Raw genomic sequence first — 27,294 nt, 5'->3', positions numbered from 1 at the left:
TTTTGTTGTTTTCCGTCAGTGATAACATAGCAATCTGGGGATACTCCTGACCTGACTCATCAGAGTCCCCTTTTAAAAATCCTCGTCGAAATCCATCTCAGATTCCGATCCGCGTTCTCGCACAAACGCTTGCCCACTGGTATACTCTGCCGCAGCCGTAGCAGCCGGCTTTCTAGCACGGTGCCTCGTACGCTTCCTCGGAGGTTGGGGTTCCGGTGGTTCCATATCGTGGTCACCATCGTCATCGCGGGTACGCTTTCGGGAGAAAGAGGAGATAGATGCACTGCTGTTAGCATCTGAACGACACCACTTCCAAAGATGACCCTTTCGGCCACATCGCACACAGGCTCCATCGGTCTTTCGCTGTTCTCGGACCGGCTGTGGAACTCCTTTGGTGGCTTCGTCGTAGTCGTGGTATATTGGCTTATTCCCCGACTTGTTCTTGCTGGTGCTCTTCTTATCTTGCCCTTTTTCTTTCTCCTCGGTCTGAGCTCTCCCCTTGATCTTAAACCCCTTCTCCTTTTGCCGCGAGTTCCCAGCATTATTCGTCTCCCTTCCTCTCGACTCCGCTTTCCCCAACATCTTCATCTGCTCCTGATAGGCCTCATGAGCCTTACCGGCTCGTTCCAACTGTTGGATGTACTCGGAGTCGTCATCGGTTGGCTCGAAGCGTGAGTGGCGCTCCCGGATTTCATTGGGTAGCCCTTGGAGCAGGGCGGCGCGATAGGATGCTCCTTTCATCTGAGCATGCTGGTTCATGATCTCCATTCTCGTCAGGTAGTCTCCGATGTTAGCAGAGTACTTAAACTGCTGCATCTTCATCGCATTCTCCATAGCCTCCTGAGTGCTTAAGAAGCGTTTCCTGATCTCCTGACGGAACCGAGTCCAAGTAGCGTAGTCTGCGGCTGCTGGACCTAACATCTTGGTCTCGATGTACTCCATGAACCATTCCTTTGCCAACCCACACGTATACGTTCCAGCAAACAGTACTTTGTTCCTATCCGTTCGGAACTTCTTTGGCTTCTGCTCAAAGTAAATCTCGCACTCCATGAGCCAATGTCGCAGGTTATGCTTCCGGGCATTATCGAACTCGAAGGGTATTTTGGCGAGCGAATCTACCATATCCTCGTCTTCAGGCGGCGCCGAATTCCGGTTCCCGCCCCGGTTTATTCTCCAATTCTTCCGACCATGCGACCATTCACTGTTATCGTCGTCATCGTCGTCGGAAGGTTCTGGATCTCCCCCAACATTTCCTCTTGGTGGGTTCTGGGGAGGTTGATTTCCACCATTCCCGCCGACGGGGGCAGCTCTCACCGGTTTCCTGCCACTGTTCCCCTGCACTGGGCCGGCATCCTCCGGTTGCCTGCCTCCATTTCCTCCTACGGGACCAGCGTTTCCTCCTACTGCGCCGGCATTTCCTCCTACCGGGCCAGCATTCTCGGGGTTCTTGCCGTTGCCAACAGGAACCGTTTGGGGTGCATTAGGGTCCAAGGGGATGCTCACCATGGAGGGTGCTACCGACATATGTTGTCGTAGGCTTTCCTCCATCTCGGCTATTCGTTGGTTTCTTACATCATCAGACTGCTTGAATTGTGCCAACAGTTCCCGCTGTTCCCTTTTCTCCTGCTCTCGCTCTTCTCTTGCAACCCTCAGCTGTCGTTCCGCCTCCTGCAGTTGGTTCTGGGTAACTCGATAGTTACGATCCAGAACCTCGTGGTCGGCGACTCGTGCGGCTTCCTGTTCTTGTCGAACATTTTCGACGAGCTCAAAGAGCGATTCGAGATGTTGCTTCTGAGCGATGGCTTCTTGTCGTACTTTCTTGTCCAGAATTTGCCCACTTCCTTGGACTTGTTCCTGGAGGTTTTGTAGCTGCTGCCAAACGGCCTGTCCAGCTGTACCAAGATACCTCATTTGAGCCTCGTGGGTATCCAAAAACTCCTGCATGGACCTCGTAAACTGGGCTTGAGCAGAGCGTTTACTCGTTGACCTAGTTTGTGTAGAAGGTCCTCCCTGGAGTAGGGGATCGGGGCTAACAGCCCCAGATAGTACCATAGCGTCCTCCGCGGCCTCGTCTGTTACGGCCGAGGTGTCTACGAAATAATCCCTTCGGAATGCCATTATGGTAAGGGATAATGGTGATAGTTCTTCTTTTTTGAGGTGACTTCGTTACTCCAAGTGAACTTGTGAGTAACAATATACTGTGAGGGATGCGTACCAGACCACAAGAGTACACTACGCAGAGCTCAGAGTTCGGCTAACAGCTACAAAGGTAGAAGTCTCCAAGGTCTCTTCAGTCAACGTCGAGTATAATTCTCCTTGATCCGATACGGGCCCCGCGAGCTACGTTATCAACAAAGATTCACTAGAGTTAGCGTGTGATGTTCGACCGTCTTCGACGCAATAGTTCAGGTAGAGTTCGAAGTCACAATAGAATAAAGTATTTCCAAAAGTATAGTCAAATAAAGTTGTAACTCGCGTATCAACGATTTATATTGTTAAGACTCTGATTTCGCTGATGATGGTTTGGCTAGTCAGTGAATGACACAGTATTTATATCCCTCGCTTATGTCTCGAGGACCCAGTCTACTAATAATACAGAATACACTCGGGGCATGCCCGAGACCCTGAAAAACAACCAAGAACATTTAACTCCTAAGTCCGTAACCCAAACTCCTAAACCCGCTGGAACCCCTCAACCTATTTATCCGTTCTAATGCACGTTTCCCTGTCGATGTTTCTTCTCCATCGGCCGTCTGGTGGATAATCGTCAGCTTCGGCTATTCGGAGGTCTCGGACGGCAAGGCTACCTACTCAGGCCTCTTCCCACATCGCTTTCCCACATAGCAGAGTCCTCTCATGCCCACAGGTACCGCCGATAGGTAGTCGGTCGGCTGGCAGCTTGCGCCGATTCGCTCCGAGCGGTCCGATCTTCGATCCGATTGATTCCAGCTGTCCCTCATATATCCACCGGTACCACAACACTCCCCTCCGGCGGTTTGACGCTCCGGGGGTTATTATTGGGGTCGAAAACGTGTTTTTTATGACTCCGTGTTTTGATCGTATATTGGTCGCACCACACTCCGCGAGTGCGGTCCAGAGATGACATTAGCGTACAGAGGGTATTGGAGTATCTACTGGCCTTTTCTCTCACTTCCGTAAATACTTGACATGCCCGTAACAGCTTACCCCCCTTCCAGGGTGTCACGTCTCGGGACATCTTCTGACAGACTATGGTTCCACAAAACCTGCTCCACATATCACCCGCGGTGTCTGTGGAGGGGAAGGACTTAGCCCCGTAGGGTACCTCTATAGTCTCAGGCGTTGGTCCTTCACGGCCTTGGGGTTCCTTCGATGAAAGTCGCAGACTAAGTCACGTACCTCCTCATCCATAGCATCCAGGACTTGGTACGTGCAGTCGCTCATCGAATAGCCCCGCCATTTCACCAGGTATTCCACTAATCCTCTTCTGCTCTTCCGGCTCCCCACAATACTTTCCACTTCATACAGAACCTCTCCTTCCTTATCGACCTCTTCGGTAGTCGGGGGACGTTGTTCGCGGCCTGGGATACTGCTCTGTCGATAACGTTCCAAGAGTTCGATGTGGAATACGTTATGGATCTTAACTTGTGGTGGCAGTTCCAATTCGCAGGCTCGTTTACCGGCTAGTCGGACAATTTTAAACGGGCCGAGTTTCTTATGATCGAGTTTCTTGGTTGAGCGACGAGTCTTGATGTTGGTTGCGTTGAGCATAACCATGTCTCCCACCTTGAAGTTAGGCGGTTCGTCCCTTTTCCGATCATAGTATTTCCCCATCTTCTCCCTGGTGTCTGTTAAGCGAGCAAGAGCAGAATCATGAACTCCTCGGATGAAGTGAGCGTACAGGTCGCTGGTTGGATTGACCACTTCGGCTTCCGTCGGCCAGTTGGTTCTTGGGTTGTAACCGTAATTGGTATAGAACGGAGATTGACCCGTGGCGGTGGTAACCGAATTGTTGTAAGCATACTCCGCCAACGGGAGTAGCTCTGCCCAATCATCTTGCTCGTAGTTGCAGAATGCTCGTAAGTAGTGCTCGAGGGTTTGGTTGACCCGCTCTGTTTGCCCATCGGTCTGAGGGTGGAAAGCCGTACTCATTCTTATCCTCACGTCCAATAATTCCATAAGAGATGCCCAAAAGCTTGAAGTAAACTTGGCGTCTCTGTCGGAAACTATATCAAGAGGCAGCCCATGGAGTCGCCAGATTTGACCGAGGAATATCTTCGCTAAATCCTGCGCGGTCGTTTCTGCTACTAGGGGGATGAAGTGCGACATCTTCGAGAACCTATCGACTACTACCCAGATTTGGTTGTATCCCTTTGATTCCGGTAATTGCACAATGAAGTCCATTGATATCGATTGCCAGACAGAATGTGGCGTGGACAGTGGTAGAAGCGCGCCGTATTTCTTATGGCGGCTGGGTTTGTTGCGCTGGCACTCGTCACATGACCGAACGTAATCATCAATCCACTCGTTCATTTTTGGCCAATAGAAGTTGCGCGTAATAAGTTCCAAAGTTTTGTCTTGTCCAAAGTGTCCTGCCACCTTCGAATCGTGTTCTGCCTGTGCGATTCGGATCTTGATACGGTCGTCTGCCGGAATATAGAGTCGGTTCTTATAGAAGAGTAGCCCGTCTTTCTCAGCGATATCCTTCAATTCCCCCAACTTCTCCCCTTGCTCAACTCTCTCTTTCATTCCTACCCATGTCGGGTCTCCCGATGCCGCCTGCCTGACATGATCCAGAAAGTTCTTAGACCAGTCAATCACCCCCTTGGAGGCAAGCGACACCGTTGATACCACAAATTCTTCCTCCGCCAACTGTCCGGGCTTAAAGAACCTGTCTATCGGCTGTTTCCCAAGCGTGCCTCCCCCTTCAGGACGGTACTCCGGCCGTCGCGATAGTGCATCTGCCTTCCCATTTTTGGTTCCCGGGCGGTAAATAATCTTGAAGTCAAATTCCGCCAGAGACTCAGCCCACCTTGCCTGTCGTCGGTTAAGAACCTTGGTTGTAGAGAAGTACTCTAAGTTCTTGTGATCCGTATAAACGAGAACCGTTCGGCTAGGTCCTTCGAGGTAGTGACGCCATTGCTTGAAGGCCGACACAATTCCTAGCATCTCCTTATCCCAGACATCGTAGTTGAGGTCCGCTGGGTTAAGCTTTCGAGAATGAAAGGCGACAGGGTGAGTCTTTCCGTCAATAACCTGGGATAGAATTGCGGCGATAGCAAAATCACTTGCGTCCGTTTCCACGATAGTCTGGCGATCTGGAGAGAAGTGTACCAAGATCGGCGCAGACGTAAACAGGGTTTTGAGTTTTTCGAAGGCTGCTTGGGCCATCATAGACCAGACAAAGTTCTTAGCATCACCCCTGAGACAATCGGTAATGGGTTTACAGACCCCGGAGAAATTGTGGATAAACCTTCTGTAGAAGTTGGCAAAGCCCATGAAGATCTGTACTTCTTTAACACTGCGCGGGGCTTGCCAATTCGTAACAGACATGACCTTATCCAGTGCCATGGTGACGCCTGCTGGGGCAAGAATGTATCCAAGGAACTCGATTTCGGTGAGCTTGAAGAACGATTTCTTCGGGTTGGCGACTAGATTGTATTCTTGTAGCCTACTAAGGACTTTGCCGACCAACTCTCTGTGCTCCTCCCGAGACTTGCTATATATTAGGATATCATCAAGGTATACTACTACACCTTGATCCAAGAATTCCCTCAGCGCATCATTCATCATGTTCTGGAAGGTTGCCGGCGCATTTGCCAGCCCAAAAGGCATGACGAGGTACTCAAAATGTCCATACCGCGTATGGAAAGCTGTCTTCCACTCGTCGCCGTCTTTGATCCTGATAAGGTTGTAACCTTCCTTCAGGTCAATCTTCGAGAAGATAACCGCGCCTGCCACTCGATCTCGCAGCTCATCCATAAGCGGTAAAGGATACCTGTTCTTGATGGACACACGGTTAAGTCCACGGTAGTCAACGCAAAGTCGCAGACTACCGTCCTTCTTCTTCACAAATAGGATTGGGGCTCCTGCCGGGGATTTGCTCGGCCTAATCTTTCCCAATCGCAACATTTTGTCCAGGTACTCCCGAAGCACCTTCAGCTCAACTTCGGATAGGGAGTAAACGGGTCCCCATGGTGGCTGCTTCTCTGGTTCGAGATCTATCGCATGGTCGTAGGATCGATGCGGTGGTAATTTATCTGCTTCCGATGGGAGGAAGACTTTAAGGAACCCATGGAGCCAAGAGGGAAGAGTTTCGCGGAGGTTGACCGATTCATCTTCCAAAAGGCAAATACTACCGATGAATTGTGCCTCCGGATCGTCCAATACACCCTCGTCCATTTCTATTTGAGGTTCCTTGTCAGTGAAGCATCGACTCTTGCAGTTTTCGCCATCGTAGGAAACTTCCCCATTTGCCCCTATAACCGGCTTATGTTCTTTCAACCACCAGTTCGGTAATATTGCATCTGTAACGGGGGTCCTTTCTAAGAGGTATAGACTAAAGTAGAATAGAGACGGCCGTGCAAGATAGACAATCAGGTTGCAGATTATTCAAAGATACTATCGCTAGAACTCAATAATCTTTAAGGGCTCTGCTACCGATAAGAACTTGGTTTTTCTTTCTGATGAAGACTGGAGAGAATTCGGACTGAAGGGCGGGAATGAACCTGAGTACTTATACTCCGAAGGCCTCTGTTCTCTGCTCCTAACTCCTTTACTAAGTTCCGGTGGGCCTTCCCTCAGTACCGGAAACAATACCACCGCTACCCCGCTTTTCTCTAGGCGTTAGCAGGTGTTTCCGATACCCAAGGCAACCACCCTTAGTCAAAGCCTTTGTAACACCTGCAGTCTTGGTTGCCACACAACCGAGGACCTGCATGAATGAGCTGCCGCTCAGGTGTAAGCTTAATCATTGCTGTAAAGCTTTCGCTTATTGTAGACTTCCCTAGCATAGTCCCTGCCCTTCAGCGGACTTACAATGCTCGGAGGATATAGAGGATCACCGGGCAATCAGAGCTTCACTCTGGCCGGTCTTCTAGTCACTGGCGAGGCATAGACTCGTCAGTCATTGCTCCCATGAATAGATCCCCTTCCTAGCGCCCGGAATGTAGTTACTCTAACAGCTGGTAGCTAACCACACTGCCGGTACTTGCATATCACCGTGCAACTGGCTTCTAACAATAACTCTCAGCATGTAACCGGGCCCTGTGTGTACTCATACACCAGACAGTTGAAATGGCTCCGTTACACCACTCCCCTCTTCCAGGATCTTGGTCTCCGAGATCTATAACCATTCTATTACCATTCGTTCTATATGACAAGAAACTTCGTGATATGCAAGGAAAATGAAAACCCGAAAGGAAAATAGTCTACACCCCAACAATCCGCTTGTCTTTGGGTTTCTTAGGATACCTCATATGGAAATCCCGAAGGGCTTCTTCAGCACTCTTCTTGAGATGCTCCCAAGGTTCCCATGTAGCATCCTCGTTTTCATAACCTTCCCACAGCACTAGGTATTCCACTCGTCTTCTCTTCTTATTGACCCGGCTATCAGCTACCTCTCGGACAACCCAGTTCTGTTCTCCCTCAACCTCTTCGGGTTCCGGTGGGGGAACTCTTCTCTCAGGATCTACCGGTGCTCTGTAGGGTTCTAGGAGAGAGACATGAAAGACCGGGTGGATTCCCATCTGGGGGGGAAGAGAGAGCTTGTAGGCACGGGTACCAATAGCTTCTAAGACCTTAAAGGGTCCCATCTTCTTCTGATCCAGTTTTCCCAAAGGCCGCTTTGTTTGCACATTGCGTCGGTCCAACATAACTTCATCTCCGGGCTTGATTTCAGGTGGTGCCAGGGCATGAGCATCATACCACCGGGCCATCCTTAATCTAGCTTTACCCAAGCTGGCGTTCATAGCCTGCCAGATAGATTCCCATTGAGATATCATAACCTCGCTTGCTGGATTGTTCCATTCTACTCCTTCCCTTGGGGCCGGCCAGTTGGTCCTGGGTTCATATCCATAGTTGGCATAAAAAGCCGATACTTTGGTAGACTCAGAGACCGCCGAGTTATAAGCATACTCTGCCAAAGGCAAGAGTTCTGCCCAGTCATCCTGTTGATATGAACAATAACTCCGCAAGTAATGTTCCAGGGTCTGATTAACTCTTTCTGTTTGACCGTCCGTTTGGGGGTGGAAAGATGTGGACATCTTCAGCTTCACATTGAGGAGACTCATGAGAGATTGCCAAAAGTGAGAGATGAACCTGCTATCTCTGTCCGAGACTATGTCATCAGGTAAACCATGGAGTCTCCAAACTTCCTTTAAGAACAACTTAGCCAAATCTTCCGTTTTATTGAGGGTAGGAAGAGGGATGTAGTGTGCCATTTTCGAAAAGCGGTCCACTATTACCCAGATCTTTGTAAACCCACTAGATTCCGGTAATCCCACAATAAAGTCCATAGAGATGGAAGTCCATGGCCGATAGGGTATCTCCAACGGTTGGAGCATACCAAACTTCTTGTGTCTTGAGGTCTTATTCCTCTGGCAGCTGTCACAGCTCCGGACATATTCCTCAACATCCTTATCCATGTTGGGCCAAAAGAAGTTGTTTTTCACCCGCTCTAATGTCTTAAATTGGCCAAAATGACCAGCCACCTTAGAGTCATGGGTATCGGACAGTATTTCCATCTGAAGCTTCTTGTCTTTGGGGATGTACCATCTATTCTTGTAGAAGATGAGACCGTTCTTAACCGACAAGTTCTGATCCAAATTTGGTTTCCTTTCAACCAGGGAGCGGTGCAGTTCCTGCCAGAAACTATCCTCTTTAGCGGCCGCATATAGACGCTCCAAGAATGTGTTCTGCAATTGATTCACCCTGACAGCCGCTAGCTTTGCAGGATCCAAAACCAATTGACCTGGCCTAAAAAAGATCTGTGGCTCCGGCTGCAGAGTTTCACCTCCCTCTCCAAGGCGGTGATCCCAGCGCCTAGATAGCACATCAGTCTTGCCATTCTTTTCTCCCGGTCTGTAGACAACTTTAAAATTGTAGCCTGCGAGGTCTTCAGACCATCTAGCTTGCCGCCTAGTGAGAACCTTGGTAGAATTAAAGTACTCCAAGTTCTTGTGGTCTGTGAAAACCGTGATCTCTTGCTCACAAGATTTGAGCATGTGTTCCCATTCCCGGAAAGAGGCTACAATAGCTCCCATTTCCTTATCGTGAATGTCATAGTTGATCTCAGCAGGGGAGAACTTCTTAGAATAGAATGCCACCGGATGTAGCTTCCCATCATCCCCATACTGAGAGAGCACCGCTCCCTTGGCAAAATCACTGGCATCTGTCTCGACCACCGTTCTCCTACTAGGGTCAAAATGAAGGAGGATTGGAGCAGTTGTGAACAGCCTCTTGAGTTCTTCAAAGGCCTGCTCATGTACTGCCGTCCAATACCATTTCTTATCTTTTTGCAGGAGGTCAGTTAATGGCTTGCAAACCTTACTGAAGCCTTCAATGAAGCGGCGATAGAAGTTTGCAAATCCGAGGAATGCCTGTACTGCCTTGATATTCTCAGGGATTGGCCATTCCTTAACTGCCTCCACCTTGTCTTCTGACATAGACACTCCCTTTTCCGAGATGTGATAGCCTAGGTACTCTACTTCTCGGACATGGAAGGATGTCTTACTGATCGAGGCACAGAGCTTAGCTTCCCTTAGCTTCTGTAAGACCTTCTTGACCAGTAGCTCATGCTCTTTCTCAGTCTCTGAGTAGATGAGGATATCGTCGATATAGACAACCACTCCTTCATCCAGTAGTTCCTTCAGCACATCATTGATCATGGCTTGGAAAGCGGAGGGAGCATTGCAAAGACCAAACGGCATCACATTATACTGATACAGTCCATAGCGAGTTCTGAAAGCGGTTTTCCACTCATCACCTTCAGCTATCCTGATCAGATTGAAGCCGTTCTTCAGGTCTATCTTTGTGAAGATCTTGGCCTTGAACAACCTGTCTCTGAGCTCACTCATGATAGGCAGCGGGTACTTGTCTTTGACAGTGACCTTGTTCAATCCTCTGTAGTCCACACAAATCCGCAATGTCCCATCTTTCTTAGGAATAAACAGTATGGGCGCCGCAGCGGGGCTATTAGATCTAGAGATCTTTCCTGAAGACAATTCTTTGTCCAGGTACTCTCGGAGGGCCTTCAATTCTGGAGCGGAACATGGGTACAGCGGGCCAAATGGGGGAGCGGTCCCAGGCAAGAGTTTGATCTTTAAATCATTATGGGAATGCGGCGGCATTTCCTCAATCTTCTCTTGACTGAACACATCAGCCCAATCCCGGTATAGGTGGTGTATTTTCTCAGCAATATCACCTCCGTCCTCATCATGCCATACTGAACCAACTAGTTGATAGACTGTCTCTTCTTCTTCCAACATTTGGTATGGAGAGATCAGTTCAATCTTGGTGGCCGCTGGGAGACAATTCTGCTTACAGTAGTCACTCCTCCAGCTCATGGTGTTGAGTTCCCAATTAATGTCCGGGTTATGCTTCCTAGCCCAACTAATTGGCAGGTAACCGGTCATTCCTTCTTCCAGTGTGGCCACCTCCCATCGGAGTGTCTCTTTATGATCTCCCATAGTCATACGGACCGGGTGAGTGTAATACTCGCCTCCTCCCATCATGACATCTCCTTGAGCATCAAACATTGTCAGAGGTTGATCCCGCCGCACTAAGGGAATTCCATGTTTCCTGACAAAACTCTGGTTGAGGATAGCTCCTGTACAACCGGTGTCAAACAGGAAAGACCCTTGGGCGCCTTCATCCTTTCCTTTGACCGTCCATGACAGTCCTGCCTTCAGTATAGGTCTTTTTCCATGTACTGGTAAGGAGGGAAGCCTCTGTTCCAACCTTCTTTGCTTAACAGCGGGTTCTGAACTTGTTTCTCTTTGTCTTTTCAACATAGCTAATAGCTTCGGGCACTACTAAGATCAGAGATCCTTTGGTTATATTCCCAAGCGGTAATATAGCAGATGTATTGTGTAGTAGTCTTTTTAGCAGCGGTTTGGAAGTGTCTTGGTAGCAAATATAACTTTGGTAGAGCACTGACAGACCAGCTGTTTCGGGTCTTAAACCCATCCTCAGAGTGCTTGTAGCAATCAAATAGGCGGAAACACAATCATAATTTATTCAAAAGAAACATAGAAACCAAAACCCATATAAAAGAAAACTAGTAAACATAGACCCAAACAGACACTTTTCTACCAGATGATTTCATTGTCCGAGTCTTGCTCAGGCTGAAAAACAAAATCTTCTGTAACCTCCGGGAGTACAACAAGTGGATCTTCTGCTACTACAGCAGCCACTTTAGCCTTCTTCTGAGAGTTGGACTTGCCATTCCCTCTTTTCCGCTTTTGTACTCTCACTGCTGCCACTCGGACAACAGTAGGTTCCTTGGACCAACAATCGGTCCATTTGTGTCTGGACTTGCCGCACTATTGCACAAGTCAGTCTATGCACTCTACCAATAGGGAGTACCGGAAGGTCATACCTTCAAACATACTTCTGCTTTCCTTCTTTCTTCTAGAATATCCCCCGGGATACCCTTCAGTTCCACCGCTTTGTCTTTAGGTCCTGGAGTCTTCTGAGGTCCGGAGGAGCTCGCAGCTTCTCTTTTCCTCTTAGGCTGCTGGTCCTTCTGAGCGGGAGGATCTTTCTTGGTCCGAGGGTGCGCTTTCTCAGCTGCCATCCCTTGGTACCTCTCATGGGTATGCCCTAACTCTCTTAGAGCAGCTATCCGCTCCATCAAGGACTTTGGCTTGGGGTTGAAAAGAGCCCAACTCATGCCTAGGTCCGGGAGGAGGGAGTTATGGATCTTATCATCCACCAACTGACCCTCATAGCCAGTCTTCCACATCAGCTGAATAATAGTATTCAGGAAGAGGTCTATTCCTCCTCGAGCTGTGTGGGTGAGGGTATTCCATTGGGCTACAGCATCATCTCTGGAGATGGCTTCTCCGAAGGCAGCTCTAAAAGCATCCACAAAGGAATCCCAGTGCTTCCATCTCTGATCCAACTGCACCGGTACTCCAGCAAGGCGGTTGGCGGAGGCTTGATCAATTGAATTGTGGTATGCCTCATACCATCGGATCGCTGCCTCCCCTTCCATCAAGTTGCCTGCATATCGGATCTTAACCTCCTCAGAGGTAAATGACAGGCTCTCAATGGAGAACACATTCTCACATTGCCGGATGAAGGTTTCCACTTGCTCCGCCTTGCCTTGGAACTTTGATGGTGGTGGTGCCTTTGGTTCTCGGGCTCTGGTGGAAGTAGAAGGGTGGGAGGTAGCTGGAGGTTGATACTGCTGGGACATCATTGCCAACAGGTTCTTCTGTTGCTTCTCCAACTTCTTCTTAAGGTATCTCCGCCATTCTCTCCTGTTACCTCCTTCTGGTTCCGAGTCTGAGCTGTCAGAACTGTCTGAATCTCCAGGAGCAGGAGCGCGGGCCGCAGGAGGTGGAGGGTTCTGGTTCCCACCGCTTCCACCCTGCGCATTGGCTGGAGGGGGAGCAGCGGCCGCAGCAGAAGGGGCCACAGGTGCTACTGGTGCCGGGTTGCTGGCCAGTGGAGAGGTTGCTGCTGGTTGAGCGGCCCCAGACATGGTGAACCTTCCTGGGTTCCTGGCTAGCGGGCTGGGAGGTCCTCGGCCTGCACCTGAGAAGAACTCTCCTTCATAGTCAAAGGATCGGTCGGCTCCTCCAAGGAGTGGATGTGTTCCACCGAAGCGGCTAGGTGGTAAGGGTGAAGCCCCCACCGCTGGCTGCACAATAGGGATAACTCTCCTAGTGGATCGGACCGGAAATGCTGCGAAGGGACTGGTCTTCCGCTGCATTGTTCTGGTGGCTGCCCTGGACGAGGACCTAGAGCCTGGATTTGGTGCCGGAGTTGCTGGTCTACCCACCACCAGTCTTCCTTCATCAAGGGCTCTCTGTATCTCGGCAACAAAGTCTGGTGGAGTAGCCGGGTTTGTCCACTCAATCTCCATGGCATCGGCATTCAGCTCATCCCTCTCCATATACTTCCGAAGTTCTTCCTGAACCGAGTTGACCTCCCTCCTCATGTACTCAAGAGCCTCTGCCATCAGAGCATTCTGTGCTGCCTGGCGCTCTTGTACAATGAGTAGGGCCTGACTGCCCCGGGTCAACTGATTCTGCAGGCTGTGTTGGAGGTAGGTCTGGAGCTCTGTGAAGAACTGTTGGACGGAAATCTCGTCGGTATCCTGCCAGGCAGGCTCACAGCCGGGAATGTAGGTCTGTAGAGCGGTCCTGGGTTTTTTGACAAGCTGTGTCTGCCCGGTGGCATCCAGCTGGAGGGGCACCGGCTGCCATTCAATCTGAAGGAGTGCATCTGGAGCCGAGAGGGCGGACATTTTGTATAGAGGAAGAATAATCTGAAGGTGACTTGAGCCGTAAAGATTATCTGTAACGGGGGTCCTTTCTAAGAGGTATAGACTAAAGTAGAATAGAGACGGCCGTGCAAGATAGACAATCAGGTTGCAGATTATTCAAAGATACTATCGCTAGAACTCAATAATCTTTAAGGGCTCTGCTACCGATAAGAACTTGGTTTTTCTTTCTGATGAAGACTGGAGAGAATTCGGACTGAAGGGCGGGAATGAACCTGAGTACTTATACTCCGAAGGCCTCTGTTCTCTGCTCCTAACTCCTTTACTAAGTTCCGGTGGGCCTTCCCTCAGTACCGGAAACAATACCACCGCTACCCCGCTTTTCTCTAGGCGTTAGCAGGTGTTTCCGATACCCAAGGCAACCACCCTTAGTCAAAGCCTTTGTAACACCTGCAGTCTTGGTTGCCACACAACCGAGGACCTGCATGAATGAGCTGCCGCTCAGGTGTAAGCTTAATCATTGCTGTAAAGCTTTCGCTTATTGTAGACTTCCCTAGCATAGTCCCTGCCCTTCAGCGGACTTACAATGCTCGGAGGATATAGAGGATCACCGGGCAATCAGAGCTTCACTCTGGCCGGTCTTCTAGTCACTGGCGAGGCATAGACTCGTCAGTCATTGCTCCCATGAATAGATCCCCTTCCTAGCGCCCGGAATGTAGTTACTCTAACAGCTGGTAGCTAACCACACTGCCGGTACTTGCATATCACCGTGCAACTGGCTTCTAACAATAACTCTCAGCATGTAACCGGGCCCTGTGTGTACTCATACACCAGACAGTTGAAATGGCTCCGTTACAGCCGGTGTTGAATTCCTTGCACCATTCTGTCAGATAGGTGGGGAATTTTTGCTGGTGCATGATTTCTGCGAGGAGTAGGTGGTCTACACAGTTAAATGCTCCCTGGATATCGTTGGTTAGGATCACTGGTCTGTCCCGCAGGGTGACTCCGGTGCTGTTTTTCAGTAGTAGGTTTTGTTGTATTGGTGTTAGGGTTCTTAAGAGGGTGTCGATTGCTGAGATGGTTGGTCTCCCCCCGAATTGATTCGCGGTAAGTATGCCTAAGATTTCCCCGGAGGTGCAGAGTCTCTGAGCCACTATTTTCTCCAGGATTTTGCTGAAGCATTGTAGAAGGGATATGGGCCGGTAGGCTTTTGCTTCGTGATAGTTTGCTTTGCCGGGTTTTGGGATCGGGATGCATTTTGCTATTTTCCATTCCGCTGGGTGTACTCCGTGCCGAAGCATAGCGGAGAACATGTCTTGGATCAGAGTTGTGTTTGCCTTGATTATTGCTTTGATGAAGGTATAGGGAATGCCATCCGGGCCGGTCGCCGAGTGCACTGGGCAGGAGTCAATTGCTTTTTTGAGTTCTTCGGGGATGACTATGTCAAAAGTGTTGCGAAGATGAAAAGAGGGGGGTCTAATGTTTAGGGGGGGGTGGTCGGGGGACGTCCATTTTGTGGGGAAGAGTTGGGCTCTTGGAGCTTGGCATTTCCCCGCAAACGTTTCTTCACCTTGTATGGTTGGTATGATTGTGTCTCTTCTCCTTCCTGCATTTAGGATCCTCCAGACCTCACTACCTTTCGCTTCATTCATCGTCTTTTCCCGCTGGTCCGCTTTTGCCTTCCGGATCATGACTGTCCATTCTCTGCATGCCTTCCGGTGCTCCTCCACGTGGTTGGGTTTCCTCGTATTTCTCGCCTTCCTGTGAGGGATGCGTACCAGATCACATGAGTACACTACGCAGAGCTCAGAGTTCGGCTAACAGCTACAAAGGTAGAAGTCTCCAAGGTCTCTTCAGTCAACGTCGAGTATGATTCTCCTTGATCCGATACGGGCCCCGCGAGCTACGTTATCAACAAAGATTCACTAGAGTTAGCGTATAGTATTCGACCGTCTTCGACGTAATAGTTCAGGTAGAGTTCGAAGTCACGATAGAGTAAAGTAATTCCAAAAGTATATTCAAATAAAGTTGTAACTCGCGTATCAACGATTTATATTGTTAAGACTCTGATTTCGCCGATGATGGTTTGGCTAGTCAGTGAATGACACAGTATTTATATCCCTCGCTTATGTCTCGAGGACCCAGTCTACTAATAATACAGAATACACTCGGGGCCTACCCGAGACCCTGAAAAACAACCAAGAACATTTAACTCCTAAGTCCGTAACCCAAACTCCTAAAGCCGCTAAAACCCCTCAACCTTTTTATCCACTCTAATGCACGTTTCCCTGTCGATGTTTCTTCCCCATCGGCCGTCTGGTGGATAATCGTCAGCGTCGGCTATTCGGAGGTCTCGGACGGCAAGGCTACCTACTCAGGCCTCTTCCCACATCGCTTTCCCACATAGCAGAGTCCTCTCATGCCCACAGGTACCGCCGATAGGTACTCGGTCGGCTGGCAGCTTGCGCCGATTCGCTCCGAGGGGTCCGATCTTCGATCCGATTGATTCCAGCTGTCCCTCATATATCCACCGGTACCAAAACACTCCCCTCCGGCGGTTTGACGCTCCGGGGGTTATTATTGGGGTCGAAAACGTGTTTTTTATGACTCTGGGTTTTTGGTCGTAATTTGGTCGCACCACACTCCGCGAGTGTGGTCAAGAGTTGATATTAGCGTACAGAGGGTATTGGGGTATCTACTAGCCTTTCTCTCACTCCCGTAAATACTTGGCATGCCCGTAACACTTCCTCTCTGCCGAGTTTACCCTTGCCTTCATTTGTTTCATTTCGTCTGACCACCAGGAGTTGGCTCTTACCCCCTCCTTCGAGAGTGGCGTTACTATATTGATTATTGACTTGACCAGTTCTAGGAAGAATTCGACAGTTTGTTCCGTATGTTCCTTGGTTTCCCATGCTTCTGCAGGGAGGGAAAGATTTGATATGTGGTTATCCAATAGCTTCCAGTCTGTTTGTTGCCACATTCGTCTTGGTACAAAGGGTGGTTTTTCCAAGTGTAGATGGACAGAGGTTTTCCCGTGGTCTGAGCCCACTCCATAGGGTTCAGTGCTCCATCGTAGGTTGTGGTCAAGTACTGGGCCTTTTACAAATGTCAGGTCGATGATTGTGGGCCTTTTCCCTCTATCTCTAGGGAAGTGCGTATAGACTCCTGGTTTATTCAGGAGGGTCAGTTTCTGTCAGGTTATCCATTGTTTTAGCCGTGCACCGTTGGCGCGGTCTGCTCGAATGTTGTTCCTGTATTCATATGAGGTTACTCCATACCACATTTGATGGTGGCAGTTGAAGTCTCCCATTACTAGGCAATTATCGAGGGTTTGGATTGTGTTTGCTATTTGGGCAAAGGGGCCACTTCGCCCTGAGGAGTATATGTTTAGGATTTGGGTTTTCTTGGTCTGGATTTCTACCGTAATCGATACTATAAAGTTATCGTATGTATAGTGGTGTTTTGGTTTAAGGTTGGCATGTTTGCGGACATATGTTGCGCATTTTGTATTGGTGTTGCTGGCTGTAAAAAGGTAAAAGAGATTTGATTCTGGTGGGTATCCCTCTGTTGAGGTCCATGGTTCTTGTAATAGTAGGAAAAATATGCTAGAGTCTGTTTCCGCTTCCTCCACCGCCGCCTTGATGATTAGTTCGCTCCGTGCACAATTAAGTTGGTGTGCGAGCGCGGTGTTTCGGGGCCTAGGCATTATTCTTCATGTGTTGGCCGTCTTCGGGAACGGGTGTGGCTGCGACCTGTATCCCTGCAATCGGGCGGTAGCTGGCACTTGGACTATTGGAAGTAACTCTTGAACGGGTGCTGCCGTTGGGTCTTGGGCAGGTGGGGCGGTTTCCTTTCCTTTGTTGAGGAATCGGCGTTTGATCCTTTCGGGGTGTAACGGAGCCATTTCAACTGTCTGGTGTATGAGTACACACAGGGCCCGGTTACATGCTGAGAGTTATTGTTAGAAGCCAGTTGCACGGTGATATGCAAGTACCGGCAGCGTGGTTAGCTACCAGCTGTTAGAGTAACTACATTCCGGGCGCTAGGAAGGGGATCTATTCATGGGAGCAATGACTGACGAGTCTATGCCTCGCCAGTGTCTAGAAGATCGGCCAGAGTGAAGCTCTGATTGTCCGGTGATCCACTGTATCCTCGGAGCATTGTAAGCCCGCCGAAGGGGCAGGGACTATGCTAGGGAAGTCTACAATAAGCGGAAACTCTACAGCAATGATTAAGCTTACACCTGAGCGGCAGCTCATCCATGCAGGTCCTCGGTTGTGTGGCAACCAAGGCTGCAGGTGTCACAAAGGCTTTGACTAAGGGTGGTTGCCTTGGGTATCGGAAACACCTGCTGACGCTTAGAGAAAAGCGGGGTAGCGGTGGTATTGTTTTCCGGTACTGAGGGAAGGCCCACCGGAACTTAGTAAAGGAGTTAGGAGCAGAGGACAGAGGCCTTTGAAGTATAAGTACTCAGGCTCATTCTCGCCCTTCAGTCCTGTTCTCTCGAGTCTTCATCAGAAAGAAAAACCAAGTTCTTATCGGTAGCAGAGCCCTTAAAGATTATTGAGTTCTAGCGATAGTATCTTTGAATAATCTGCAACCTGATTGTCTATCTTGCACGGCCGTCTCTATTCTATACAAATCTATTTCTCTTAGAAAGGACCCCCGTTACAGATAATCTTTAAGGCTCAAGTCACCTTCAGATTATTCTTCCTCTATACAAAATGTCCGCCCTCTCGGCTCCAGATGCACCCCTTCAGATTGAATGGCAGCCGGTGCCCCTCCAGCTTGATGCCACCGGGCAGACACAGCTTGTCAAGAAGCCCAGGACCGCTCTACAGACCTACATTCCCGGCTGTGAGCCTGTCTGGCAGGATACCGATGAGGTTTCCTTACAACAGTTCTTCACAGAGCTTCAGACCTACCTCCAGCACAGCCTGCAGAGTCAGTTGAACCGAGGCAGTCAGGCACTGCTCATTGTACAAGAGCGCCAGGCAGCACAGAATGCTCTGATGGCAGAAGCTCTAGAGTACATGAGGTCGGAAGTCAACTCTGTTCAGGAAGAGCTCCGGAGGTATGCAGAAAGAGATGAACTGAATGCCGATGTTGATGCTATGGAGATTGAGTGGACCAATCCGGCCACTCCACCAGACTTTGTTGCCGAGATACAGAGAGCTCTTGATGAAGGAAGGTTGGTGGTGGGTAGACCAGCAACTCCGGCACCATTTTCAGTCTCCAGGTCCTCTTCCAGAGCAGCTACCAGGACAATGCAGCGGAAGACCAGCCCCTTTGCAGCATTTCCGGTCCGATCCACTAGGAGAGTTATCCCTATTGTGCAGCCAGCGGTGGGGGCTTCACCCTTACCACCTAGCCGCTTCGGTGGAACACATCCACTCCTTGGAGGAGCCGACCGATCCTTTGACTATGAAGGAGAGTTCTTCTCAGGTGCAGGCCGAGGACCTCCTAGTCCGCTAGCCAGGAACCCAGGAAGGTTTACCATGTCTGGGGCTGCTCAACCAGCAGCAACCTCACCACTGGCCAGCAACCCGGCACCAGTAGCACCTGTGGCCCCTTCTGCTGCGGCCACCGCTCCCCCTCCAGCTCAGGCACAGGGAGGAAGTGGCGGAGATCAGAATCCTCCAGCTCAGGCACAGGGAGGAAGTGGCGGAAATCAGAACCCTCCACCTCCAGCAGCCCGTGCTCCCGCTCCAGGAGATTCGGATAACTCTGACAGCTCAGACTCGGAACCAGAAGGTGGTAACAGAAGAAATTGGCGGAGATACCTTAAGAAGAAGTTGGAGAAGCAACAGAAGAATCTGTTGGCAATGATGTCCCAGCAGTATCAACCTCCGACCACCTCCCACCCTTCTACTTCCACCAGGGCTCGAGAACCAAAGGCACCACCACCTTCCAAGTTCCAGGGCAAGGCGGAGCAAGTGGAGACCTTTATCCGGCAATGTGAGAATGTCTTCTCCATTGAGAGCCTATCCTTTACCTCTGAGGAGGTTAAGATCCGATATGCAGGCAACTTGATGGAAGGTGAGGCAGCGATCCGATGGTATGAGGCATACCACAATTCAATTGATCAAGCCTCCGCCAACCGCCTTGCTGGGATGCCGGTGCAGTTGGATCAGAGATGGAAGCGCTGGGATTCCTTTGTGGATGCTTTTAGAGCTGCCTTCGGTGAAGCCATCTCTAGAGATGATGCTGTAGCCCAATGGAATACCCTCGCTCACACAGCTCGAGGAGGAATAGACCTCTTCCTGAATACTATCATTCAGCTGATGTGGAAGACTGGCTATGAGGGTCAGTTGGTGGATGATAAGATCCATAACTCCCTCCTCCCGGACCTAGGCATGAGTTGGGCTCTTTTCAACCCCAAGCCAAAGTCCTTGATGGAGCGGATAGCTGCTCTAAGAGAGTTAGGGCATACCCATGAGAGGTACCAAGGGATGGCAGCTGAGAAAGCGCACCCTCGGACCAAGAAAGATCCTCCCGCTCAGAAGGACCAGCAGCCTAAGAGGAAAAGAGAAGCTGCGAGCTCCTCCGGACCTCAGAAGACTCCAGGACCTAAAGACAAAGCGGTGGAACTGAAGGGTATCCCGGGGGATATTCTAGAAGAAAGAAGGAAAGCAGAAGTATGTTTGAAGGTATGACCTTCCGGTACTCCCTATTGGTAGAGTGCATAGACTGACTTGTGCAATAGTGCGGCAAGTCCAGACACAAATGGACCGATTGTTGGTCCAAGGAACCTACTGTTGTCCGAGTGGCAGCAGTAAGAGTACAAAAGCGGAAAAGAGGGAATGGCAAGTCCAACTCTCAGAAGAAGGCTAAAGTGGCTGCTGTAGTAGCAGAAGATCCACTTGTTGTACTCCCGCAGGTTACAGAAGATTTTGTTTTTCAGCCTGAGCAAGACTCGGACAATGAAATCATCTGGTAGAAAAAGTGTCTGTTTTAGTCTATGTTTACTAGTTTTCTTTCATATGGGTTTTCGGGTTCTATGCTTTTCTTGAATAAATTATGATTGTGTTTCCGCCTATTTGATTGCTCCAAGCACTCTGAGGATGGGTTTAAGACCCGAAACAGCTGGTCTGTCAGTGCTCTACCAAAGTTATATTTGCTACCAAGACACTTCCAAACCGCTGTTAAAAAGACTACTACACAATACATCTGCTATATTATCGCTTGGGAATAGAACCAAAGGATCCCTGATCTTAGTAGTGCCCGAAGCTATTAGCTATGTTGAAAAGACAAAGAGAACCAAGTCCGGAAACCGCTGTTAAGCAGAGAAAGTTGGAACAGAGGCTTCCCTCCTTACCAGTACATGGAAAAAGACCTATACTGAAGGCAAGACTGTCATGGACGGTCAAAGGAAAGGATGAAGGCGCCCAAGGGTCTTTCCTGTTCGACACCGGTTGTACAGGAGCTATCCTCAATCAGAGTTTTGTCAGGAAACATGGAATTCCCTTAGTGCGGCGGGATCAACCTCTAACAATGTTTGATGCTCAAGGAGATGTCATGATGGGAGGAGGCGAGTGTTACACTCACCCGGTCCGTATGACTATGGGAGATCATAAAGAGACACTCCGATGGGAGTGTTACGGGCATGCCAAGCATTTACGGGAGTGAGAGAAAGGCTAGTAGATACCCCTATACCCTTTAATACTAATGGCAACACCACTATCAACTCCGGTTCGCACCTACGAGGTACGGTGCGATCAATATGCGACCAAATGCGGAGTTGCGGTTTTCCTAGTTAAAAGAACACGTTTTCGACCCCAATAATAACCCCCGGAGCGTCAAACCGCCGGAGGGGAGTGTTTTGGTACCAGTGGATATATGAGGGACAGCTGGAATCAATCGGATCGAAGATCGGACCGCTCGGAGCGAATCGGCGCAAGCTGCCACCCGGCCGAGTACCTATCGGCGGTACCTGTGGGCATGAGAGGACTCTGCTATGTGGGAAAGCGATGTGGGAAGAGGCCTGAACGGCCGATGGAGAAAAAAACATCGACAGGGAAACGTGCATTAGAATGGGTAAATAGGTTGAGGGGTTTCTGCAGGTTTAGGAGTTTGGGTTACGGATTTAGGAGTTAAATGTTCTTGGTTGTTTTTCAGGGTCTCGGGCATGCCCCGAGTGTATTCTGTATTATTAGTAGACTGGGTCCTCGAGACATAAGCGAGGGATATAAATACTGTGTCATTCACTGACTAGCCAAACCATCATCGGCGAAATCAGAGTCTTAACAATATAAATCGTTGATACGCGAGTTACAACTTTATTTGACTATACTTTTGGAAATACTTTATTCTATCGTGACTTCGAACTCTACCTGAACTACTACGTCGAAGACGGTCGAACATCAAACGCTAACTCTAGTGAATCTTTGTTGATAACGTAGCTCGCGGGGCCCGTATCGGATCAAGGAGATTCATACTCGACGTTGACTGAAGAGACCTTGGAGACTTCTACCTTTGTAGCTGTTAGCCGAACTCTGAGCTCTGCGTAGTGTACTCTTGTGGTCTGGTACGCATCCCTCACAGTATATTGTTACTCACAAGTTCACTTGGAGTAACGAAGTCACCTCAAAGAAAAGAACTATTATCGTTATCCTCTATTACAATGACTGCCCGAAGGGATAATTATTTCATAGATACCTCGGCCGCAACTGAGGAGGCCGGAGGGGAAGATTCTATGGTAATATCAAGGGCTGCTAGCCCAGATCCCCTACTCCAGGGAGGACCCTCTACACACACTAGGCAATCGAGTAAACGCTCTACTCAAGCCCAGTTTACGAGGTATATGCAGGAGTTTTTGGATACCCATGCGGCACAAATGAGGTATCTTGGTACAGCAGGACAGGCAATGTGGCAGGAGCTACAAAACCTTCAGGAAAAAGTGCAAGGGGGCGGGCAGACCCTGGATAAAAAGGTACGATCAGAAGCCATTGCAACAAAGCAACATCTCGAATCGCTCTTCGAGCTCGTCGCAAATGTTCAACGAATACAAGAAGCCGCACGAGCCGCCGACCATGAGGTTCTGGATCGTAATCATCTGAATACCCAGAACCAGTTACAGGAGGCGGAGCGACAGTTGAGGATGATGAGGGAAGAGCGAGAACAGGAGAAAAGGGAACAACGAGAGCTGTTGGTACAAATTAAGCAATCCGATGAAGCAAGAAACCAACGGATAGCCGAGATGGAGGAACGAATACGACAACGTTTGTCGGTAGTACCCTCCGTGGCTAGTGCTCCCTTAGATCCTAATGCACCCCAAGCGGTTTCTGTTGGCAATGGCAAGAACCCCGAAAATGCTGGCCCCCAAACCTCAGGGAACGGCAAGCAACCAGAAGGAGCTGGCCCAGTAGAAAGAAATAGAGGTAGACGACCGGAGGACGCCGGCCCAGTGCAGGGAAATAGTGGCAGGAGACCGGTAGGAGCTGCCCCAGTCGGCGGAAATGGAGGAAATCAACCTCCTCGAAACCCACCAAGAGGAAACCTTGGGGGAGATCCAGAACCTTCCGACGACGATGACGACGATAACAGCGAATGGTCGCATGGTCGGAAGAATTGGAGAATAAACCGAGGCGGGAACCGGAATTCGGCGCCGCCTGAAGACGACGATATGGTAGATTCGCTCGCCAAAATACCCTTTGAGTTCGATAATGCCCGGAAGCACAACCTGCGGCATTGGCTCATGGAGTGCGAGATCTACTTCGAGCAGAAGCCCAAGAAGTTCCGAACGGACAGAAACAAGGTGCTGTTCGCTGGAACGTATACGTGTGGGTTGGCAAAGGAATGGTTTATGGAGTATATCGAGACCAAGATGCTAGGTCCGGCAGCTGCCGACTACGCTACTTGGACTCGGTTTCGTCAGGAGATCAGGAAACGCTTCCTAAGCACTCAGGAGGCTATGGAGAACGCGATGAAAATGCAGCAGTTTAAGTACTCTGCTAACATCGGGGACTACCTGACAAGAATGGAGATCATGAACCAGCATGCTCAGATGAAAGGAGCATCCTATCGCGCCGCCTTGCTCCAAGGACTACCAAATGAAATCCGGGAGCGCCACTCACGCTTCGATCCGACCGATGACGACTCCGAGTACATCCAACAGTTGGAACGAGCCGGTAAGGCTCATGAGGCCTATCAAGAGCAGATGAAGATGTTGGGGAAAGCGGAGTCGAGAGGAAGGGAGACGAATAATGGTGGGAACTCGCGGCAAAAGGAGAAGGGGTTTAAGATCAAGGGGAGGGCTCAGGCTGAGGAGAAAGAAAAAGGGCAAGATAAGAAAAGCACCAGCAAGAACAAGTCGGGGAATAAGCCAATATACCACGACTACGACGAAGCCACCAAAGGAGTTCCACAGCCGGTCCGAGAACAGCGAAAGACCGATGGAGCCTGTGTGCGATGTGGCCGAAAGGGTCATCTTTGGAAGTGGTGTCGTTCAGATGCTAACAGCAGTGCATCTATCTCCTCTTTCTCCCGAAAGCGTACCCGCGATGACGATGGCGACCACGATATGGAACCACCGGAACCCCAACCTCAGAGAAAGCGAATGAGGCACCGTGCTAGGAAGCCGGTTGCGACGGCTGCTGCGGAGTATACCAGTGGGCAAGCGTTTGTGCGAGAACGCGGATCGGAATCTGAGATGGATTTCGACGAGGATTTTTAGAAGGGGACTCTGATGAGTCAGGTCAGGAGTATCCCCAGATTGCTATGTTATCACTGACGGAAAACAACAAAAAAAATATGAAAAGAAAAAGGCAGGAAGGGAGAGCGTCCCAGCCGGAGAAAAAACAGAAGATTTTGGAGGAACCTATTCACGGCCCTCGACCTATCGTTAATCAGTTCCTTTGTTTTGCGGGAAAATGTTTACCTTGTAAGGTGTTGTTGGATACTGGTGCAACTGGTCCTGTTTTGTCTGCTGTTTTTGTTGATAGTTTTGAGGTCCCGAAGGTGAAACGAGACGTCCCGGCCCGGGTATTTGGATTTACGGGAGAAGTTATGAAGGGCACGGGACACGCCTTTACACAACCATTAATTATAATGTCAAGGGGGCATCAAACACAGTTGTCATTCGAGATCGCCCCTCTCCCACGTAGCATCGACGCAATACTACCGAACTGGTGGTTGAAAGAACACAAGCCGGTTATAGGGTCAAATGGGGAAGTGTCCTACGACGGTGAGAACTGCAAGAGTCGTTGCTTCACTGACAAGGAACCTCAAATAGAAATGGACGAGGGTGTACTGGACGATCCGGAGGCCCAATTCATCGGTAGCATCTGTCTCTTGGAAGATGAATCGGTTAACCTCCGTGAAACTCTTCCCTCTTGGCTCCATGGGTTCCTTAAAGTCTTCCTACCGTCAGAAGCAGACAAATTACCACCGCATCGATCCTATGACCATGCGATAGATCTCGAACCAGGGAAGCAGCCACCATGGGGACCCGTTTACTCCCTATCCGAAGTCGAACTGAAGGTGCTTCGGGAGTACCTGGACAAAATGTTGCGATTGGGAAAGATTAGGCCGAGCAAATCCCCGGCAGGAGCCCCAATCCTATTTGTGAAGAAGAAGGACGGTAGTCTGCGACTTTGCGTTGACTACCGTGGACTTAACCGAGTATCCATTAAGAACAGGTATCCGTTACCACTTATGGACGAACTACGAGATCGAGTGGCAGGCGCGGTTATCTTCTCAAAGATTGACCTGAAGGAAGGTTACAACCTCATCAGGATCAAAGACGGCGACGAGTGGAAGACAGCATTCCGTACGCGGTACGGGCATTTTGAGTACCTCGTTATGCCTTTTGGGCTGGCAAATGCGCCGGCGACCTTCCAGAACATGATGAATGATGCGCTGAGGGAATTCTTGGATCAAGGTGTAGTAGTATACCTTGATGATATCCTAATATATAGCAAGTCTCGAGAAGAGCACAGGGAGTTGGTCGGCAAAGTCCTTAGTAGGCTACAAGAATACAATCTGGTCGCCAACCCGAAGAAATCGTTCTTCGAGCTCACTGAAATCGAGTTCCTCGGATACATCCTTGCCCCAGCAGGCGTCACCATGGCACTGGATAAGGTTATGTCTGTTACGAATTGGCAAGCCCCGCGTAGCGTTAAGGAAGTACAGATCTTCATGGGCTTTGCCAACTTCTATAGAAGGTTTATCCACAATTTCTCCGGGGTCTGTAAACCCATTACCGATTGTCTCAGGGGTGATGCTAAGAACTTTGTCTGGTCTATGACGGCCCAAGCAGCCTTCGAAAAACTCAAAACCCTGTTTACGTCTGCACCGATCTTGGTACATTTCTCTCCAGATCGCCAGACTATCGTGGAAACGGACGCAAGTGATTTTGCTATCGCCGCAATTTTATCCCAGGTTATTGACGGAAAGACTCACCCTGTTGCCTTTTATTCTCGAAAGCTTAACCCAGCGGAACTCAACTACGACGTGTGGGATAAGGAGATGCTAGGAATTGTGTCAGCCTTCAAGCAATGGCGTCACTACCTCGAAGGACCTAGCCGAACGGTTCTCGTCTATACGGATCACAAGAACTTGGAATATTTTTCAACAACCAAGGTTCTTAACCGACGACAGGCAAGGTGGGCTGAGTCTTTGGCGGAATTTGACTTTAAGATTATTTGGAAATTACATGGACTCCCTGAAACTATGGTATCTGATCGAGGAACACAATTTGTTGCGGAATTCTGGAGGTCCCTTTGCGATCGTTTGGAAATATCGCCAAAATTCTCTACAGCGTTTCACCCTCAGACGGATGGACAAACGGAAAGAATCAATGCTGTGATGGAACAATACCTTCGAAGTTATGTTTCTTATCAACAGGACGACTGGGTTCGATGGTTGCCAATAGCCGAGTTTGCAACAAATAACCATGCTTCTGAAACAACGAGAATCTCTCCATTTTACGCCAACTCAGGGAGGAATCCAAGAATGACTTTTGGTCCTTTGGAACATGGTAGGACGACAGCGGAGGATCAGGCCAATAGTATTGCAAGGGAGATGAAGAATATATTGGATTTTCTAAAGGATGAATTATTTCGAGCGCAAAGGATTCAAGAAGAGTCCGCCAATATACGTCGAACTCCAGCACCTCACTATCGAGTAGGAGATCGAGTTTTCTTATCAACACGCCATGTCCTCACCAAACGACCATCGAAGAAACTTGATTGGAAACGCATTGGACCATATATCGTGAAGCGGATCGTTAGTCCTTATGCCTATGAGTTGGAACTCCCTCGTTCCATGAAAGTTCATCCCGTATTCCATGTCTCTTTATTGTCGTCTACAGCAAACGATCCTTTACCAGGACAACAACAGTTACCACCACCGCCGGTCGAAGTTGAAGGACAGGAGGAGTGGGAAGTCGAGGATATTTTGGATTCCAGGGATCGTCGGGGAAGATTTGAATACTTGGTTAAGTATGCCGGTTATGACGAAGCTTCGTGGCAGCCATTGTCGGATGTCGAACATTCGCCCGATATTGTCAAACGATTTCACAAACGATATCCACGGAAGCCTAAGCCTACCAGGAGGTAGGCCCTAGAGGGGGGAGTGGTCTGTAACGGCAGCCATGTGGTTTGGTTATGCGAGGTGTTAGGGTATGAAGAGGAAGGGTTATGCAGTGTGGTTGGGTTTAGCGAAGCGGGTTTCTATTATGTTCTTTCTGTTTCTGTTACGCGAGAGTATGAGTCAGCATTGGGATAGGGCATGGATATATAAGGGGGGCGTTGTCTCGTGATTTCTTGTTTCTCTTTCTTTTCCTTTCCTCTTTATGTAACCTCTGTACTTTACAGTTACGAATACTATTTGGTTCGCGCTACGTCATAGGGTTTACCCGG

At 49.5% G+C, this 27,294-nt stretch overlaps 7 protein-coding genes across 7 annotated transcripts; 3 read left to right on the top strand and 4 right to left on the bottom strand.

Annotated features, from left to right (window-relative positions):
- Window positions 1-72: 72 nt before the first annotated feature.
- On the bottom strand, window positions 73-2,118 carry H6S33_003576 (uncharacterized protein; the record flags this gene model as incomplete). The annotated part of the gene is made up of 1 exon (XM_044834933.1): window positions 73-2,118. The coding sequence occupies one exon, from the start codon at window positions 2,116-2,118 to the stop codon at window positions 73-75; it is 2,046 nt and encodes a 681-aa protein (XP_044691937.1).
- Window positions 2,119-3,306: 1,188 nt separating this feature from the next.
- On the bottom strand, window positions 3,307-6,538 carry H6S33_003575 (uncharacterized protein; the record flags this gene model as incomplete). Its single annotated transcript, XM_044834932.1, has 1 exon — window positions 3,307-6,538. A coding segment is annotated over one exon (3,232 nt), but the record flags the coding sequence as incomplete, so codon positions are not given.
- A 75-nt stretch (window positions 6,539-6,613) lies between these two features.
- On the bottom strand, window positions 6,614-6,818 carry H6S33_003574 (uncharacterized protein; the record flags this gene model as incomplete). The annotated part of the gene is made up of 1 exon (XM_044834931.1): window positions 6,614-6,818. A coding segment is annotated over one exon (205 nt), but the record flags the coding sequence as incomplete, so codon positions are not given.
- Window positions 6,819-16,158: 9,340 nt separating this feature from the next.
- On the bottom strand, window positions 16,159-17,336 carry H6S33_003573 (uncharacterized protein; the record flags this gene model as incomplete). Its single annotated transcript, XM_044834930.1, has 3 exons — window positions 16,159-16,597; window positions 16,655-17,130; window positions 17,185-17,336. Coding segments are annotated over 3 exons (1,067 nt in total), but the record flags the coding sequence as incomplete, so codon positions are not given.
- Window positions 17,337-20,671: 3,335 nt separating this feature from the next.
- H6S33_003572 (uncharacterized protein) lies at window positions 20,672-21,061 on the top strand (the record flags this gene model as incomplete). The annotated part of the gene is made up of 1 exon (XM_044834928.1): window positions 20,672-21,061. One exon carries the CDS (start codon window positions 20,672-20,674, stop codon window positions 21,059-21,061), a length of 390 nt encoding a protein of 129 aa, XP_044691933.1.
- Window positions 21,062-22,055: 994 nt separating this feature from the next.
- On the top strand, window positions 22,056-24,107 carry H6S33_003571 (uncharacterized protein; the record flags this gene model as incomplete). The annotated part of the gene is made up of 1 exon (XM_044834927.1): window positions 22,056-24,107. The coding sequence occupies one exon, from the start codon at window positions 22,056-22,058 to the stop codon at window positions 24,105-24,107; it is 2,052 nt and encodes a 683-aa protein (XP_044691932.1).
- A 77-nt stretch (window positions 24,108-24,184) lies between these two features.
- On the top strand, window positions 24,185-26,992 carry H6S33_003570 (uncharacterized protein; the record flags this gene model as incomplete). Its single annotated transcript, XM_044834926.1, has 1 exon — window positions 24,185-26,992. One exon carries the CDS (start codon window positions 24,185-24,187, stop codon window positions 26,990-26,992), a length of 2,808 nt encoding a protein of 935 aa, XP_044691931.1.
- Window positions 26,993-27,294: the final 302 nt, after the last annotated feature.

The sequence above is a fragment of the Morchella sextelata genome (genome assembly GCF_020137385.1).
Source record: "Morchella sextelata strain SCLS chromosome Unknown scls_15, whole genome shotgun sequence".
Lineage (NCBI taxonomy): Eukaryota > Fungi > Ascomycota > Pezizomycetes > Pezizales > Morchellaceae > Morchella > Morchella sextelata.
This window is presented reverse-complemented; position numbering and strand designations above follow the sequence as displayed.